The sequence below is a fragment of the Neovison vison genome, chromosome X (genome assembly GCF_020171115.1).
Source record: "Neovison vison isolate M4711 chromosome X, ASM_NN_V1, whole genome shotgun sequence".
Lineage (NCBI taxonomy): Eukaryota > Metazoa > Chordata > Mammalia > Carnivora > Mustelidae > Neogale > Neogale vison.
Genome location: NC_058105.1, coordinates 57,464,051 through 57,483,965, shown reverse-complemented (window position 1 = coordinate 57,483,965; position 19,915 = coordinate 57,464,051). Strand labels below are relative to the sequence as shown.

Here is a 19,915-nt window from a genome sequence, read left to right as displayed (position 1 = left end):
ATGAGATACTACCTCATGCCCATCATCAAAAATTCAAGAGGAACTTCCTGGGAAAGCAGCAAAGGAAGAAGATCCTAAGCTCACCTCATTCCACAGATAAAACCCATTTATCAGTGTGAATAACCTAGAAAATGACTTAAAGACTGGGCAGAACACTCTTCAGATAAATGCAGAGAAGGGGCCATATTGAAGAGGGTAGGTAGGGCAGAGAAGTGGAACTAAAGGAACTTGGAGGACTGTCCAAAGGAGGAGAGAGGGTGGGGCACAAAAAGGGGAAAGAAATAGACCCTCACCCCAGGCAAAGGGAACCCCCATGGGGAAAATTATAACCTGAAACACTGAAAAACCAGAGGGGCATAATTTTGCAAATTCTTACAGTTAACAGGTCTTCATACCAGGAACTTTAAAAATCAGCAAGCTGGGTTCTGGGAGAGCACTGGGGGCTATAAGAAACTAGATTCCCGCCCTTAAAAAGACCACATAACGACAAACCATAAGTGACTCTTAATCTCACAAAACAAACTGAGGGTTGCTGGGGGGAGGGGGTTTGGGAGAGCGGGGTGGGGTTATGGACATTGGGGAGGGTAAGTGCTATGGTGAGTGCTGTGAAGTGTGTAAACCTGGCGATTCACAGACCTGTACCCTGGGGATAAAAATACATTATATGTTCATAAAAAATTTTTAAAGAGATTATGCTGAGTGAAATAAGTCAAGCAGAGAGAGTCAATTATCATATGGTTTCACTTATTTGTGGAGCATAACAAATAGCATGGAGGACAAGGGGCGTTAGAGAGGAGTAGGGAATTTGGGTAAATTGGAAGGGGAGGTGAACCATGAGAGACCATGGACTCTGAAAAACAGTCTGAGGGGTTTGAAGTGGTGGAGGGGTGGGAGGTTGGGGTACCAGGTGGTGGGTATTATAGAGGGCACGGCTTGCATGGAGCACTGGGTGTGGTGAAAAAATAATGAATACTGTTTTTCTGAAAATAAATAAATTGGAAAAAAAAAAAAAAAGAAGACCACATAACAAAGAGCCCTCTGTGAATATATAGTATAGAAGCAGCAGTTTGATAAAGGCCTGGGATATATGAGAATATTTATTTACTAATTTCAGAGCCTGTGCTGGCAGGGCAAGGATCACTAGGAGACTTCCCCAAGAACAAGCTGGAAGGCACCATTTCCCTCCCTTGCCCCCAGCCTGGATATGTGAACAATTGCAGGAACAAGCACAGGGCCAACACCTACTAACTAACAAACAAACAGCAAGCCCTACCCCAGTGTTCTCCTCAGACATACCAGGGCCCATCCAAAGCTGTGCCACAAATCTGGCAAGGTGTGAGTAGACCAGACAGGGCCCAGCTCAACTCCAAAGTGACTTCTACCTTGAGCAGAGAGGAAAATAAGCATACCCAACACTCCAACTACAGCCCCAGCCATGAGCTAGGGGCAAAAAGCTGCTCTTACTGCACAATGCAGTAAGATGTTTGATTTGTAAGATGTTTGATACAATTTCATTCTTCTTAAATTTATTTACTGCAGGCTCCAACCACCAATGAAAGCTTCTCAAGGGACAACACAGGGAAACTATCCAGCAGTTTGGTGCTACTGGATCTTTAGCAAACACATGGCCTGACTCAACTCAAGCCCAAAGGGGTCCAAGACTGACCCAACAACACAGGGACCAAACCCTACCCATAAGAGGCAGAGAGAGCCATTACAAATGGCTAATGTCTTTTCTCAAGGGACATTACACCACAGAGCACCACAGAAGCTCTTCTAGATAAGGCACTACTTTCAAGAGAAGTAGCTGACTGTCCTAACACACAGAAATAGAAACAAAGAATTATGCAAAATGAGGAGACAGAGGACTATGCCCCAAATGGAAGAGGACAAAATCATTGCAAAGAATGCTAAATGAAACAGATACAAGTAAAATGCATGATAAAGAATTTAACATAATGGTCATTAAGATATATGCCAGACATGAGAAGAGTGGAGGACCTCTGTAAAACCCTTAACAAAGGGATAGAAAATGGGGAGCCTGGGTGGATGTGAGTCGAGCATCTGACACTCGATTTCAGCTCAGATCATGAGTGCATGGTCATGGAATCAAGCCCCTCACCGGGCTCTGGGCTCAGTCAGGTGTCTGCCTGAGATTCTCCCTCTCCCTTTGCTCCTCCCCACCGTGCTCACGCATGCACCTTCTAAAATAAATAAATAAATAAATAAATCTGAAAAAAAGGGATCAAAGACATAAAAAAGAACCAATGAGAAATGAAGAACTCAATAACTGAAAGTAAAAATATACTACAGGGAATAAACAGAAGATTACAAAAAGCAGAAAAACAACCCCTGAAACAAAAACTACATTATATGTTAATACAGAAAGGAAAAGGAAAAGGAAAGAAGAACAGAGTGATGGAAAGTATTTAAACTAAACATTAGAGAAAAAAATAACAACTGAAAACACATTTTGGAATTCAGTAACATCATCAAGTGTTAAAAACATTTGTATTATTGGGATCTGAGAAGAGAGAGAAAATAAAGCAGAAAATTTGAAAAAATAATAGCTGAAAACTTTATGAATCTGGAGACATGGAAATCAAGATGAAGGCATAAAGGGTCTCCCCAAAAAAATCAACAAAAGAGGTCCACACGAAGACATGTAGTAACAAAAATGGCAAAAAGCAGTGGTGATAAAGTCAATTTCAAAAGCAGCAGAAGAAAACACTTCCACATAAGGGAAACTCCATAAGACTATCAGCTAATTTTCTTCAGCAGAAACTTGACAAGCCTTACAAGAATGGCATGATATATTCAAGGTACTAAAAGGAAAAAACCTGGAGCCAAGAAGACTCTATCCAGCAAGGCTATCATTCAGAACAGAAGAAGAGATAAAGAGTTTCTCAGACAAGCAAAAGTTAAAAGAATTAATGACTGCTAAACCAGCCCTACAAGAAATGTTACCGGGTACTCTGAGTGGAAGAGAAAGACCACAGCATGAGTAAGAAAAATAGGAAGAACAAAAGCAATAAAATTAAGTATCCGTATAAAAATCAGTCAAGAGAAGCACAAAGAAAAAGGATGTAAAGTATGATACCATATACTTAAAACTTAAGGGGGTAAAGGTGTAAACAATGAATTCAACCTTACAGGATCACCAACTTATAGACTGCTATCTGTATAAGATGATCTATACAAACAGAATGGTAACCACAAATCAAAAACCAGTAATAGATATAAATAAAAATAAAAAGGAATCCAAATATATTACTAAAGAAAGCCAACCAACCATGATAGAAGAGAGCAAAGGAACAGAGAACTACAAAAACAATCATAAAATGAATAACAAAATGGCGATAAACACATACCTATCAATAATTATGTTGAATGTAAAAGAACTAAGTGCTCCAATAAAAAGTCACAGGGTGATAAAATGAATTAAAAAAAAATCCAAAACCCATCCTTTTGCTCCCTACAAGAAACTCATTCCCTACCCAGTGACACATTCAGACTGAAAGTGAAGGGATGGGAAGGCATTCATCATGCAAATAAATGTGAAATACAGCTGGGCTAGCAGCACTTCTGACAAAACAGGCTTTAAAACAAAGACTAACAAGAGACAAAAAAAAAAAAAAGAACACTACATAATCATTAAGGAAACAATCCAACAAGAAAATATAATAATTGTAAGTAAATATTCACGAACCCAACATGGAAGGACCCAAATACATAAAGCAGCTAGTAAAAACATAAAGGAATTAATTAATTAACTAATGGGGGGACTTATCATCCCACTTACAACAATGGGCAGATAATTCAAACAAAATCAAAAGGGAAATAGTGACTTTGAAGGACACACTGCAGGAGTTGGATTTAACAGATATATTCAGAACAATCCTGAAACACCAGAACGCATTCTTTTCAAGTACATATGGTACATCCTCCAGAAGAGATCACATATTAGACCACAAAACAAATCTCAACAAATTGAAAAAAAAAAAAGGAAGTCATACCATGCATCTTTTCTGACCACACTGTGAAACTAGAAATCAGCCACAAGAAAAAATCTGGAAAGAGCACAGATACATGGAGGATAAACAACATGCTATAACACAATGAATGGGTTAAATGAGAAATCAAAGAAGAAATAAAAATATAAATGGAAACAAAAGAAAATGAAAACACAACAATATAAACTATAGAAAAAGAATAAAAAACAAAACCCAAAACCAAAAGAAGGAAGGAAATAATAAACATTAAAGCAGAAATAAACAAAACAGAAACTAAAAACACAACAGAACACATCAATGAAATCATGAACTGGTTCTCTGAAAAGATCAACAAAACAGATAAATATTTAGCTAGATTCATCAAAGAGAGGACCCAAACAAGATCAGAAATGAAAGAACAGAAATAACCAATCCCAGAGAAATACAAAGAATTGTAAGAGAACATTATGAAAAATTATATGCCAACAAACTGGACAACCTAGAAGAAATTAGCAAATATATATAAACATATAATCTCCCAAAATTGAATCAGGAAGAAATAGAAAATTTGAACAGATTACTAACAAAGAAATTGAATAAGAAATCAAGGAACTCTTCTAATAAAAAGAAGTCCAGGATCACATAGCTTCACAGGTGAATTCTACCAACACTTAAAGATTAATACCTATTCTTCATAAACTTTTCCAAAAATTTAAAAGGAAGGAAAGCTTCCAAATTTATTCTATAAGGCCAGCATTACCCTGAAGCCAAAACAAGATAAATACACCACAAAAAAGAGTACAGGTTGAGAACTCTGATGAGCACAGATGAAAAAAATTCTAAAGATAATATTACTAAGCTGAATCCAACAGTACATTATAAAAAACCATTCACCACAATCAAATGGGATTGGTTCCAAGGATTTAAGGATAGTTTATATTTACAAATCAGTCAACAGGTTATCAACAAGAGTAATAAGAAGACATGTAGTAACCATATGATCATTACAACAGATACAGAAAAAGCACTTGACAAAGTACAACTTATATTCACAATGAAAACCCTCAATAAAGTAGGTTTAGTGGGTACATACTTCAACATAATAAAGGCCATATATGAAAAGCCCACAGTTAACATCATCCTAAGGAAACTGAAAGTTTTTCCCCTAAGGTCAGGAGCAAGACAAGGATGTCCACTCACACCACATTTATTTAACATAGTACTGAAGTCCTAGCCACAGCAATCCAAAAAGAAATAAAAGGCATTGAAATCGGTAAGTAAAACTTTCACTCTTTGCAGATGACATAATACTAAATACAGAAAACCCTACAGGCTTCCCCAAAATATTACTAGAACTGATAAATGAATTCAGTTAAGATTATAGGATATAAAATTGATATACAGAAATCCATTGCCTTCTGTACACTAATAATGAAGTAGCAGACAGAGAAATTAAGAAAACAATCCCATCTACACTTTCACCAAAAATTATAAAATACCTAGGAATAGACTTAACTAAGGAGGTGAAAGGCCTGTATTCTAAAAACTATAAAACGCTGATGAAAGAAATTGAAGACAATACAAACAAATGGAAAGATATTCCATGCTCATAGAAGAACAAATATCATTAAAATGTTCATACTGTCCAAAGGAATCTACACATTTAATGCAATCCCTATCAAAATACCGACAGCACTTTTCACAGAACTACAACAAACAAACCTAAAATTTCTATGTAACTACTAGCCAAAGCAATCTTCAAAAAGAACAAAACTGGAGGTATTACAATCACAATTTCAAGATATACCAAAAAGCTGTACTAATCAAAATAGCACCGTACTGGCACAATAATGAACACATAGATCAATGGAATAGAATATAAAATCCAGAATTAATCTCATGATTAAATCTTCCACAAAGCAATACTGAATGAATACTGAATGGGGAAAAGCCAATCTTCTTTAACAAATGGTGTCAGAGGGACGCCTGGGTGGCTCAGTTGGTTAAGCAGCTGCCTTCAGCTCAGGTCATGATCCCAGCGCCCTGGGATCGAGTCCCACATCAGGCTCCTTGCTCGTCAGGGAGCCTGCTTCTCCCTCTGCCTCTGCCTGCCTCTCTGTCTGCCTGTGCTCTCTCTCTCTCCCTCTCTCTCTGAAAAATAAATAAATAAAATCTTTAAAAAAAAAAAAAACAAATGGTGTCAGAAAAATTGGACAGCTACATGAAAAAGAATGATACTGGACCACTTTCTTACAGCAAACACAAAAATAAACTCAAAATGGATTAAAGACATAAATGTGAGACCTGAAACCATAAAAGTCCTAGAAGAGGGCTCAGGCATTAATTTCTCTGATATCAGCTGTAGCAGTATCTTTGTAGATAGGTCTCCTCAAGCAAGGGAAACAAAAGCAAAAATGAACTATTGGGACTACATCAAACTGAAAAGCTTCTGTGGAGCAAAGGAAACAAAAGCACTAAAAGACAACCTACAAAATGGGAAACGATATTTGCAAATGACCTGATAAAGGGTTACTATCCAAAATATATAAAGAATTTATATAATTCAACATTAAAAAAAATTTTTAAATGGTCAGAAGACATGAACATTTCTCCAAAGAAGAAATCTAAAAGGCCAGCAGATGCATGAAAAGATGCTCATCATCACTCATCATCAGGAAAATGCAAATCAAAATTATGAGATTATCACCTCACACCTGTCAAAATCACTAAAATCAAAAACACAAGAAACGAGTGGTGACAAGGATATGAAGAAAAAGGAACCTTCATGCACTGTTGGTGGGAATACAAACTGGTTCAGCCCCTATGGAAAATAGCATGAAAGCTCCACAAAAAATTAAAAGAGAATTACTATATAATCTGGGAATTCCACTACTGAATATTTGCCCAAAGGATACAAAAACACTAATCTGAAAAGATACATGCACCCCTATGTTTACTACACCTTTATTTATTTACAATAGCCAAATTATGTAAGCAGCCAAACTGCCTATAGATATAGATATATATAGATCTACTTATCTCCAGTGGAATATTATCCATAAGGAATGAAATCTTGCCATTTGCAACAACATGGATAGATCCAGACAGTATAACACTGTGTGAAATCAGTCAAACACAAATACCATTTATGATTTTACTAATATGGGGAATTTAAGAAACAAAACAAAGTAAAAGAGAGACAAATCAAAAACACAGACTCTTAACTACAGAGAATACACAGATGGCTACCAGAGGGGAGATGATGGAGTGATGGGTGAAATAGGTGAAGGGGGTGAAGAGTACACTTACCTTGATGAGCACTGAGTAATATACAGTATTTCTGAATCACTATATTGTACATCTGAACATAATAACACTGTTAGCTATACTGGAATTAAAGTTTTAGTAACAGTAAAATTTAAAAAAATTAATCAAGAAATAACAAGTGTTGGTGAGAATAAGTAACAGGGAACCCTCATGCTCTGCCGGTGGGATCTGGAATGGTGGGATCCTTGAATTGAGGTAGGTATCTATCAATCACTCTGAATACCTGTGAATTCAACCAGAGATCTAAAAAAAGAATTGCTGGAATTCTACAAATAGAAAAGCAACTGCTTTTTCTAAGGTAGGAGATGAGGAGAAGTGAATCTGAGCGTGATATAACAGAAGATAGAAGGCAGGGGGAGGGAGCCTCTGTAAGCCAGCTACCAGAAAGTAATACAGCCCTGAAGCACAAAACTGAACCTTCAGAAGTCTGCTCCAGTGAGAAATGCCCCTGCCTGAAAGGTGCTTAGGTGGCTAAGCAGGGCAGAACCCTAAGTGGAACAGTGTGGATCTCAGGATCCCCAGATCACAGAAATGGGGGTACCTGATCTGGCAGAGTTCCCAAGCACTGAAACTGGTTACTGTCAGGGAGCCCAGGAGGGGGGCTCTCATCTTAGTTTGCCATAAACCAATAACTGAAGCACACTACTCTCATGCAAGACCCTTCAAAGGGCAGAAATGCAGTGACTCTCCGCCTTCCCCCAGGAGAGGTGGCAGAGGTGCAGGCAACATCAGGGACCACTCTCCAAGAAGGGGTCCTGCAAAGAGCAGAAAGGCAATGACCCTTCACCCTTCCCTGGAGGATCTGTGCCAGCGCCCACCACAGGAATCTGCAGTTTGGCACACACAAAAGAGAAGACTGCTTATCCCTGAGGGTTTACTGAAGAGAGAGGGCCGTGACCTTTCAGTTCTATGGCTGGATATCAGGACATGGCCATTTTTTATTTTTATCCTCTAGAAAGGCACAGAAAGCCTTCATGGAAGAAAAGCCACATACAGCAACCCAAAGCCACTTACACTGAGCCCCACCCCTTGGACAAGCAAGGGGTGTTGTAACTCCACCCAGGCAAAAACACCTAAAAATCAGGGCAGCAGGACCCTCCCCCGGAAGACTGGCTAGAACAACTGGCAAACACCAAGTTGAAAGAGCCTACAGGACTACAAAACCCAGTGTTACAGGAAAAGAGTGTATAGAATTCAAGATTTTTTCTCATGATTTATTCGTTGTTCAGTTTAAAATTTTCCTTGTAAAGGAGGTTAAGAAAGAATGCCAAATAAAGCCTAAGTCAAGCAGGAGAAGAGAAATAAAAAGATTAGAGCAGAAATCAATTACATAGAAACCAGAAGAAGAGTAGAACAGATCAACAAAACTAGAAGCTGGTTCTTTGAAAGAATTATTAAGATCAATAAACCCTTAGCCAGGGGCGCCTGGGTGGCTCAGTGGGTTAAGTCTCTGCCTTCGGCTGACGTCATGATCTCAGGGTACTGGGATCTAAACTTGCATCAGGCTCTCTGCTCAGCAGGGAGCCTGCTCCCCCCCCCACCTCCCTGCCTACTTGTCATTTCTCTCTCCATCAAATAAATAAATAAAATTGCTAAAAAAAAAAAAACTTAACCAGATTTATCATAAAGAAAAGAGAAGGTACCCAAATTAATGAAATAATGAATGAAAAAGGAGAGATCATGACCAAAACCAAAGAAATGAAATTTTAAAAACATATTGTGAGTAACTATATGCCAAAAAATTAGGCAATTTAGAAGAAATGGATGTATTCCTGGAAACACAAACTACCAAAACCGAAATAGAAAGAAATGGAAGATCTGAACAGACGCATAACCAGAAAGGAAATTTAAGCAGTAATCACAAACCTCCCAACAAACAAGAATCCAGGGTCAGAAAGCTTCCCAGGGGAATTCTCCCAAACATTTAAAGAAGAAATAATACCTATTCTACTGAAGCTGCTTCAAAAAAACAGAAATGGAGGGAAAACTTACAAACTCTTTCCATGAGGCTAGCATTACCTTGGCCCCAAAACTAGACAAAGACCCCATCAAAAGGGAGAATTACAGTCCAATATCCCTGATGAACATGGATGCCAAAATACCCACCAAGATACTAGCCAATATGATCCAACATTACCTTAAAGCCTTAAAAGGATTATTCACTACTAACAAGTGGGATTTATTCCTGGGATGCAAGGGTGGTTCAACATTGACAAAGTCCACGATAGACTTTATGAGATGATAGAACACATTAATAAAAGACAAGAACCATATGATCCTCTCAACTGATGCAGAAAAAGCCTTTGGCAAAATACATCATCCTTTCTTGATTAAAACTCTCTGCAGTGTAGGGAGAGCCATCTAGGAACAGCTCACAATATCTTAAAAGACATCTATGAAAAGTTCATAGCAAATATCATTCTCAACATGGAAGAACTGAGAGCTTTTCCCCTAAGGTCAGGTACATGACAGAGATGCCCACTCTCACCAATGCTGTTCCATATAGTAACAAATGTCCAAGTCTCAGCAATCAGACAGCAAAAAGGAAAATAAAAAAGCATTCACATTGGCAAAGAGGTCATCAAACTTTCATTCTTCACAGATAAAATGATACTTTATGAGGAAAACCCAAAAGACTCCTCCCCAAAATTACTAGAACTCATATAGGAATTCAGCAACATGGCAGGGTATAAAATCAATGTGCAGAAATCAGTTGCATTTCTATACACTAACTATGAGACAGAAGAAGGAGAAATTAAGGAATCGATTCCATTTACAATTGCACCAAAAAATATAAGATACCTAGAAATTAAAACCTAACCAAAGAGACAAAGGATCTGTACTCGTAGAGAGGAGTAGGGAATTTGGGTAAATTGGAAGGGGAGGTGAACCATGAGAGACTATGGACTCTGAAAAACAATCTGAGGGGTTTGAAGTGGCGGGGGGGTGGGAGGTTGGGGTACCAGGTGGTGGGTATTATAGAGGGCACGGCTTGCATGGAGCACTGGGTGTGGTGAAAAAATAATGAATAGTGTTTTTCTGAAAATAAATAAATTGGAAAAAAAACTACAGCAAACATATGAAAGGAATGGAGGAATACATAAAGAAATGGAAAAACATTCCATGTTCACAGATTAGAAAAATAAATATTGTTAAAATGTCTATGCTACCCAGAACAATCTACATATTCAATGCCATCTCTATCAAAATACCACTGACACTTTTTCACAGAGCTGAAATAATCCTAAAATTTGTACTGAACCAGAAAAGACCCCGAATAGCCAGAGGAATCGTGAAAAACAAAACCAAAGCTGGTGGCATCATAATGCCAGACTTCAAGCTATATTACAAAGCTGTAATCATCAAGACAGTATTGTACCAGCACAAAAACGGAAAGGGATGGATCAAAGGAACACAACAAAGAACCCAGAAATGGACCCTCAATTCTATTTTCTAAAAAAAAAATTTATTTATTTGAGAAAGAAAGTGAGAGAGAGAGAATGAGCAGGTAAGGAGGGACAGAGGGAGAGGAAGAAGCAGGCTCTCTGCTGAGCAGGGAGCCCAATGTGGGGCTCAGTCCCAGGATCCCAAAATCATGACCTGAGCTGAAGGCAGATACTTAAGTGACTGAGGCATCCAGGCACCCGTGAACCCTCAATTCTATGGTCAACTAATTTTCAACAAAGCAGAAAAAAGAATATCCAATGGAAAAACGATACTCTCTTCCACAAACGGTGCTGGTAAAATTGGGCCACATGCAGAAGAATAAAACTGGACCATTCTCTTACACCATACACAAGAGAAACCTGAAATGGATGAAACACCTCAATGTGAGACAGGAATCCATCAAAATCCTAGAGAAGAACACAGGCAGCAACCTCTTCAACCTCGCCCGCAATAACTTCTTGCTAGACATGTATCCAAAGGCAAGGGAAACAAAAGCAAAAATGAATTTTTGGGACTTCATCAAGATGAAAACCTTCTTCACAGCAAAGGAAACAGTCAAGAAAACAAAAAGGCAACCCACGGAATGGGAGAAGATATTTGCAAATGACACTGCATATAAAGGGCTAGTATCCAAGATCTAAGAAGAACTTATCGAACTTAGCACCGCAAAAAAACACAAATACTCCAGTCAAGAAATGGGCAGAAGACATGAACAGACATTTCTCCAAAAAAGACATAAAAATGGTCAACAGACACATGAAAAAATACTCAACATCGCTTGGCATCAAAGAAATACAAATCAAAACCACAATCAGATACCACTTCATACCAGCTAGAAGAGTAAAATTAACAAGACAAGAAACAACAAATGTTGGCAAGGATGTGGAAAAAGGGGAACCCTCTTACACTACTAGTGGTAATGCCAGCTTGTGCAGCCACTCTGGAAAAGGGTATGGAGGTTCCTCAACATGTTAAAAATAGAGCTACCCTGCAACCCAGCAATTGCACTACCCCAAATATACATTTGTAGTGATCCAAAGGGGCACCTGCACCTCAATGTTCATAGCAGCAATGTTCACAATAGCCAAACTGTGGAAAGAGCCCAGGTGTCCATCGACAGATGAATGGATAAAGATGTGGGATATATATATATATATACACACACAATGGAATATTACTCAGCCATCAGAAAGGATGGATTTCCGTTGAAAAGGTAAAGGATTACCATTTACATTGACATGGATGGAACTGAAGGGTATTATGCTAAGTGAAATAAGTCAAGCAGAGAAAGACTATTATCATAACGTTTCACTCATATGTACAATAGAAGAAACAGCAGAGAGGATCATAGGCAAAGGGAGGAAAAAACTGAATGTGAAGTCATCAGAGAGGGAGAAACACTGTAAGAGACTCTTAAAGATAGGAAACAAACGGAAGGTTGCTGGAGGGGAGGTCAGTGGGAAGATGGGATAATTGGATGATGGTCATAAAGGAGGGCATGTGATGTGATAAGCACTGGGTGTTAGGTGAACTGATGAATTAATGAATACTACATCTAAAACTAATGATGTACTATATGTTGGCTAATTGAAATTTTTATTCTTTTTTTGGCTAGTTGAATTTAAATAAAAATAAGTAAATAAATGAAATAATCAGAGAAAGGCAAAATGCCTTATGAGTTCACTTAAATGCAAAATCTATAAAGAAAAGAAATAAAACCAATCTCATAGATAGAAAGAATAGATTACTGGTTGCAAAGTGGTGGCAGTTTGGAGGATATGTGAAATAAGTTAATGGGATCAAGAGGCTCAAACTTCCAATTATGAAATAAGTCATATGGATGTAATGTATAGCATGGTGACTATGGTCAGTAATGTTATATTGCAAATTTGAAAGACTAAGAAAGTAAATCTTAAAGTTCCCATCAAAAGAAAATACAATGTTTTAATTTTGGTGACAGATGGTAACTAGACTTATTGTGGTGATGTTTCCCAATGTATCTAAGTGTCCAATCATTATGTCATACACCTGAAACTAAGAGAATATTGTATGTCAAATATACTTCAATAAGACAGAAAATATGAAGCCCAAAATACAATAGCACACACAGGTTGTATACACTCTCACACTCACATAAGAAAAAAAGCAAGTGTTAGGTTTCCAAGTTTCTTGCATATTTATCATTTAAAAAACAAGATCACTCATGAGAAAAAATTATGCTATGGTTAATTCTCAAAGAAAACAGATCACTATTTCACAGCACAGAATTATAAAACTTGTATTTTATATATTTCATATATTTTGGGTGAAAATTAAACAATTCCAATTATGTTTCTAACTTAGTTTATACATGACATATATAGACACATATATACATACAAGTGTATTTGAACTGCAATTCTGCATAGAGACATTTAAGAAGTATTAAATGCTACCACTGATAAACTTACGAATCAACATGCAGAACTCTCTGGCCACTTCTTGAACATGCAGCTGCAATGATGGATTCAGGCAAACCTATAAAAACACACACTTGTATCATTTAGAATGTAGAAAAAAGTATATATATATATATATATATATATATTTGAATGCATGTCATCACTACATAAAAAAGTTTAAGAAGAGGGACACCTGGGAGGCTTAGTTGCTAAGCGTCTGCCTTTGGCTCAGGTCAGAATCTCAGAGTCCTGGGATCGAACCCCCAATCAGGCTCCCTGTTCAGTGGGATCCCTGTTTGTGATCTCTCTCCCACTGTCTCTGTCAAATAAACAAGAGAGGCTCATCCCTGTATTCAAACTTCTAACATTTATACTATCATTGGATATTTGTTAAATGTATACTATTTATCCTAAAATTTTATTACATGGAGGAGATTTTATTTTTAAATCAAGCAGTTAAATTCTTTTTTTATGCAAATTTCCATAAATGAGCAAATGTCAAAAAATATTATTCATATAGCACTTTGTCATTTACAGCTGTGCTCACATACTAGCTCACCTCATTATCCAAACTGCACTGAGAGTGAAGTGTCATTAGCAAAGAAAAGAAATACTGAGATGCAAATATGTTAACTTGTTGCCCTACAATTTAACACTTTTTCCTACTGTTGAAATTAAAATCTAAATCTAACTCCAAAGCCACACAGTGCCTATGAGGGGGAATGGCATACATTTTTCAGTTTAAGCAATAGTTTAGCTAGTTTAAAAAGAGGCCGTTTATTGAGAACTGAAACCATCAAATGCCTAGAAGAGAATACAAGCAGTAATTCAATGGAATATTACACAGCCATAGAAAAGGATGAGATCGAGCACTGGATGTGGTGCAAAAACAATGAATACTGTTACACTGAAAAGAAATAAAAAAAAAAAAAACTTAAAAAAAAATAGAAAAAGAAAAGGATGAGATCACACCATTTACAACAACATCAATGAGCCTAGAGGGCATTATGCTAAGTGAAATCACTGAGACAGATAAAGAGAAATACCTGTATGATTTTACCTATATGTAAAAATCTAAATAACAAAGGAATAAAACAAAAAGCAGAATCAGACCTATAAATACAGAGGAAAAAAACTGATGGTTGTCAAAGAGGAAGGGAATGGGGTAATGGGCAAAAAGTGTGAAATGGAATGGGAGATACAGGCTTTCAGTTATGAAATAAGTCATAGAAATAAAAGGTACAGCATAAGGAATATAATCAATGATATTTTAATACCACTGTATGATGAGAGATGGTAGGTATAGTTGTGAGCATGGCTTAATGTTTAGAAAAGTTGAATCACTACGTTGTTCAACTGAAAATCATGTAACTATTGTCTACATGAATGAATGAATGAAGAAGCAAATACTATTTTAAAAAAGAGGCAATTTACAGGACACATTATTTCATTTTCTGGTTAATACAGCAGTTTGAAAAGAACATTAGTATTTTGGAATAAAATTGACCTACACCATAAAGTTGGTTATCATAAGGAAAATATATATTACTAGTACTAACAAAAAAATCACAAATTACCAAAGAATGGTTTCATAACATAAAAATTTCAGATGTTCACCACAGTTAATGTGGAGGTTGAGAAAATCAAGGCCATCCCACCTAAGGTTTAGCCTTAGCATAAGTACAGCCATCTTAGCTCCTGCAGCCATCTCAGATCCCTGTGCCCAAGGGCTGAACTTTCCCCCACCCTGCTTTAGTTCCAGGAAGCCAAACCCTGCTTTGGTCCAGGAATCCCCACCCTGCTTTAGTAAAAAGAACCCATAAATACCCCTGCCTTAACTAAGCTCGGGGTCCAAGTCCCAAATCCGCTGTAACGGGTATACTTGGTCCCAAGCTTAAGCTTGTCAAATAAATCCTCTTTTTTTTTAAGATTTTTTCTTTATTTATCTGACAGAGATCACAAGTAGGCAGAGAGGCAGGCAGAGAGGCAGGCAGAGAGAGAGGAGGAAGCAGGCTCCCTGCAGAGCAGAGAGCCCGATGCGGGGCTCGATCCCAGGACCCTGGGATCATGACCTGAGCCGAAGGCAGAGGCTTAACCCACTGAGCCACCCAGGCGCCCCCAAATAAATCCTCTTGTGATTGCATCAGTCCTTGGCTCCTTGGTGGTCTCTCGGATGCGAAAACTTGGGCCCAGCAGTTAATACACTATATTGTGCACTCAAAACTGTTTCATAACTTTCTATTGCAAACTCTATCAGTACAGTAGAAACTATTAAGGATCATTTATATCAGTCAGGCAAATAATGTTTTGAAGTTTAGTGCTATTCTACAGTACTACCACTGACTGACTAAATGAAGCACCCTGATCCTCTTGGATTTTTAGATGGTAGAAAAGAAACAGCACCATTTTTTGTCAAGGGCTTAAAACTACACACTAGGCATCAAGGATTTCAAGAAAAGGGAACAGTTTACCTTCCTTATGTAAAAAGCAATATGCATATGGAAGCAAGTAACACAATCTAGCTAAAAAACCACATTAAACACAAGCTCCAGCTGCACTCACATAAGAACTAGAGTTTTCCAGTGGTGACTGCTGTGGGTGTATAGTGTTTGGCTCAAAAACAAAGTTCAGACTAAATGTACTGAAGACAGCCATTAAATATCAATTACTGGAAATAAGCCACCATAGCTTTCAAATTTAACTTTGGAAAATAATTCAAACAGAAAATACAGTAAGAATTTGTGGTGTACGCCCAAAAAACAAGAGCCCAGAACCTGATGGATTCCCCGGGGAATTCTACCAAACATTCAAAGAAGAAATAACATCTATTCTCCTGAAGCTGTTTCAAAAAATTGAAGCAGAAGGAAAACTTCCTGACTCTTTCTGTGAAGCCAGCATTACCCTAATCCCCAAACCAGGCAAAGACCCTACCAAAAAGGAGAATTTAAGACCAATATCACTGATGAATATGGAAGCTAAGATTCTCAACAAGAACCTAGCAAACAAGATCCAACAGCACATTAAAAAGATTATCCACCATGACCAGGTGGATTTCATCCCTGCTACAAGGATGGTTCAACATTTGCAAATCAATCAATATGACAGAACAAATTAATAAAAGAAACAACCACATGGTCCTCCCAATTGATGCAGAAAAAGCATATGACAAAATCCAGCATCCGTTCCTGATTAAAACGCTTCAAAGTATAGGCATAGAGGAAACATACCTGAACTTCATCAAATCTATCTATGAAAGACCACAGCAAATATCATCCTCAATGGGAAAAAGCTTGCAGCTTTCCCACTGAGATCAGGAACACGACAAGAATGCCCACTCTCACCACTCTTGTTCAACATAGTATTAGAAGTCCTAGTAACAGCAATCAGACAACAAAGAGAAATGAAAGGTATCCAAACTGGCAATGAAGAAGTCAAACTCTCTCTCTTCGCAGATGACATGATTCTTTATATGGAAAACCCAAAAGACTCCACCCCCAAACTACTAGAACTCATACAGCAATTCAGTAACGTGGCAGGATACAAAGTCAATGTGCAGAAACCAGTGGCTTTCTTATACACTAACAATGAAAATACAGAAAGGGAAATTAGAAAATGGATTCCATTTATTATAGCACCAAGAAACATAAGATACCTGGGAATAAACCTAACCAAAGAGGTAAAGGAACTATACTTGAGGAACTACAGAACACTCGTGAAAGAAATTGAAGAAGACACAAAAAGATGGAAGACCATTCCATCCTCTTGGATCAGAAGAATAAACATTGTTAAAATGTCTATACTGCCTACAGCAATCTATACTTTTAATGCCATTCCGATCAAAATTCCACCGGCATTCTTCAAAGAGCTGGAGCAAATAATCCTAAAATTTGTATGGAATCAGAAGAGACCCCGAATTGCTAAGGAAATGTTGAAAAACAAAAATAAAACTGGGGGCATCACATTACCTGATTTAAAGCTTTACTACAAAGCTGTGATCACCAAGACAGCATGGTACTGGCATAAAAACAGACACATAGACCAGTGGAACAGAGTAGAGAGCCCAGATATGGACCCTCAACTCTATGGGCAAAGAGTCTTCAAAAAAATAGGAAAAAATATACAGTGGAAAAAAGACAGTCTTTTCAATAAATGGTGCTGGGGAAACTGGACAGCTATATGTAGAAGAATGAAACTCGACCATTCTCTTATACCATACACAAAGATCAACTCAAAATGGATAAAAGACCTCAATGTGAGACAGGAATCCATCAGAATCCTAGAGGAGAAAATAGACAGTAACCTCTTCGATATCAGCCACAGCAACTTCTTTCAAGATATGTCTCCAAAGGCAAAGGAAACAAAAGCGAAAATAAATATTTGGGACTTCATCAAGATCAAAAGCTTCTGCACAGCAAAGGAAACAGTCAAAGAAACAAAGGGGCAACCCACAGAATGGGAGAAGTTATTTGCAAATGACAGTACAGACAAAAGGTTGAGATCAAGGATCTATAAAGAACTCCTCAAACTCAACACACAAAAAACGGATTATCATATCAAAAAACGGGCAGAAGACATGAACAGACACTTCTCCAATGAAGACATACAAATGGCTCTCAGACACATGAAAAAATATCCATCATCACTAGCCATCAGGGAGATTCAAATTAAAACCACATTGAGATACCACCTTACACCAGTTAGAATGGCCAAAATGAGCAAGACAGGAAACAACATGTGTTGGAGAGGATGTGGAGAAAGGGGAACCCTCCTACACTGTTGGTGGGAATGTAAGTTGGTGCAGCCACTTTGGAGAACAGTGTGGAGACTCCACAAGAAATTAAAAATAGAGTTTCCCTATGACCCTACCATTGAACTCCTGGGTATTTACCCCAAAAATACAGATGTCTTGAAAACAAGGGCCATCTGTACCCCAATGTTTATAGCAGTAATGGCCACGGTCGCCAAACTGTGGAAAGAACCAAGATGCCCTTCAACAGATGAATGGATAAGGAAGATGTGGTCCATATACACTATGGAGTATTATGCCTCCATCAGAAAAGGATGAATACCCAACTTTTGTAGCAACATGGACGGGACTGGAAGAGATTATGCTGAGTGAAATAAGTCAAGCAGAGAGAGTCAATTATCATATGGTTTCACTTATTTGTGGAGCATAACACATAACATGGAGGAAAAGGGGAGATGGAGAGGAGAAGGGAGTTGAGGGAAATTGGAAGGGGAGGTGAACCATAAGAGACTATGGACTCTGAAAAACAATCTGAGGGTTTTGAAGGGGCGGGGGGTGGGAGGTTGGAGGAACCAGGTGGTGGGTATTGGAGAGGGCACAGATTGCATGGAGCACTGGGTGTGGTGCAAAAAACTAAATGAATACTGTCACGCTGAAAAGAAATAAAAAAATTTTTAAAAATAGAATTTGTGGTGTAGAAGGAACTAAAAGAAAGAAAGTTTTAAATAGTTAAGGATAGTTAATTCTTCAAACAGTTAAAACTGTATTGTTCTAATGTCTTCTATCTTAGGATTATCTGAACTTTTTACACCTAAAGAAATACCGTTTCTTATTAATGGAACACAGTCACTATGGTACTTTAAAAGCTGCCAAACCTCTTAGTTAAAAAGGATAACAAGAAAGAAATATGCAGGAAGTAGAATTAGTATGTTAAAGCATGTAATAATAATAGCATTAATAATATGCCACCCAACATTAGTATAGGGCTTTAGAGTTCACAGTATCTGTTCACATACATTACCTCATTTATTCCTCATCGTAATCTTGGGAGGCAGGCATTATTATCCATGTGAGAAAATGGAATGAGAAGATTAAATAACTTGCCAAAGATCAAGTAATTCAATAATTTGATATCTCGAATTCCAATTACCATGGTAAATTCACTTTCTTCAACTTGGACATGAGTCTGTGAATGAGTATTCACGGGAAGGCCAGCAGCACAATGAAATGGGCATAGTCTCAATCAGACAGACCTAGTCTTGAATCTTAATTTTACCACTTAACTAGTTATGTGACCTCACACAAGTCACTTGCCATCTCTGAGCTTTTGTTTCTTCACCTATCAATGGGAATACCACCATTTACCTCATGGGACCAGTAAGTTATTAGAGGGTACCTGCTCTATAAAAACTACCTACTTTTATTATTGTTCAGTAAGATATTTTAGAATACATTTTCATCTAAATACCACTCCAATCATACACCTACTTTTACTAGATTCCAACTCCAATGGCAAGCAATAACAAAATTACTCCTCCACCTGGTTCTACTAGCTCTTGCTCTGGATAAGCAAATAGGCATGTGGTTGTTTCCATAGCTGCAATCAACAGTCAGAGGTCATGTCTCTGGCTGACAAAGCAAAGCCAAGGGAAGATTTCAAAAATGAACATGGTTTGAATCCAAATATACAACACCAAAATAACTATCATTTGTGTTTTCCCTTAATACTTCTATCCAGACATTCCCTACTAGTTTGTGAAATTGATAGGCTATTCCCACATTAAATGGCAAGGGCCTATTATCTTCATGCTTAGAATGATTAAAGTAATAAACTAATAATACAGTTAGTAATGTCTCCCCAAATCTCATATTTCTTCCCACCCATTTAATAAACACTAAGTTTGGTCCTTGAACAGAGGAAGCATGTGGTAGATTGTCTATACTTATTTATAAAAGAATAA

The 19,915-nt window shown here is 37.6% G+C and overlaps 1 protein-coding gene across 1 annotated transcript in view; it reads right to left on the bottom strand.

Annotated features, from left to right (window-relative positions):
* CHM (CHM Rab escort protein) overlaps positions 1 to 19,915 on the bottom strand; it is a 236,081-nt gene that overhangs the window by 184,324 nt on the left and 31,842 nt on the right. Inside the window, exon 2 of the mRNA XM_044234493.1 lies at positions 13,217 to 13,283. Coding sequence (XP_044090428.1) covers positions 13,217 to 13,283 — 67 coding nt within the window. The remainder of the gene's footprint in view (positions 1 to 13,216; positions 13,284 to 19,915) is intronic.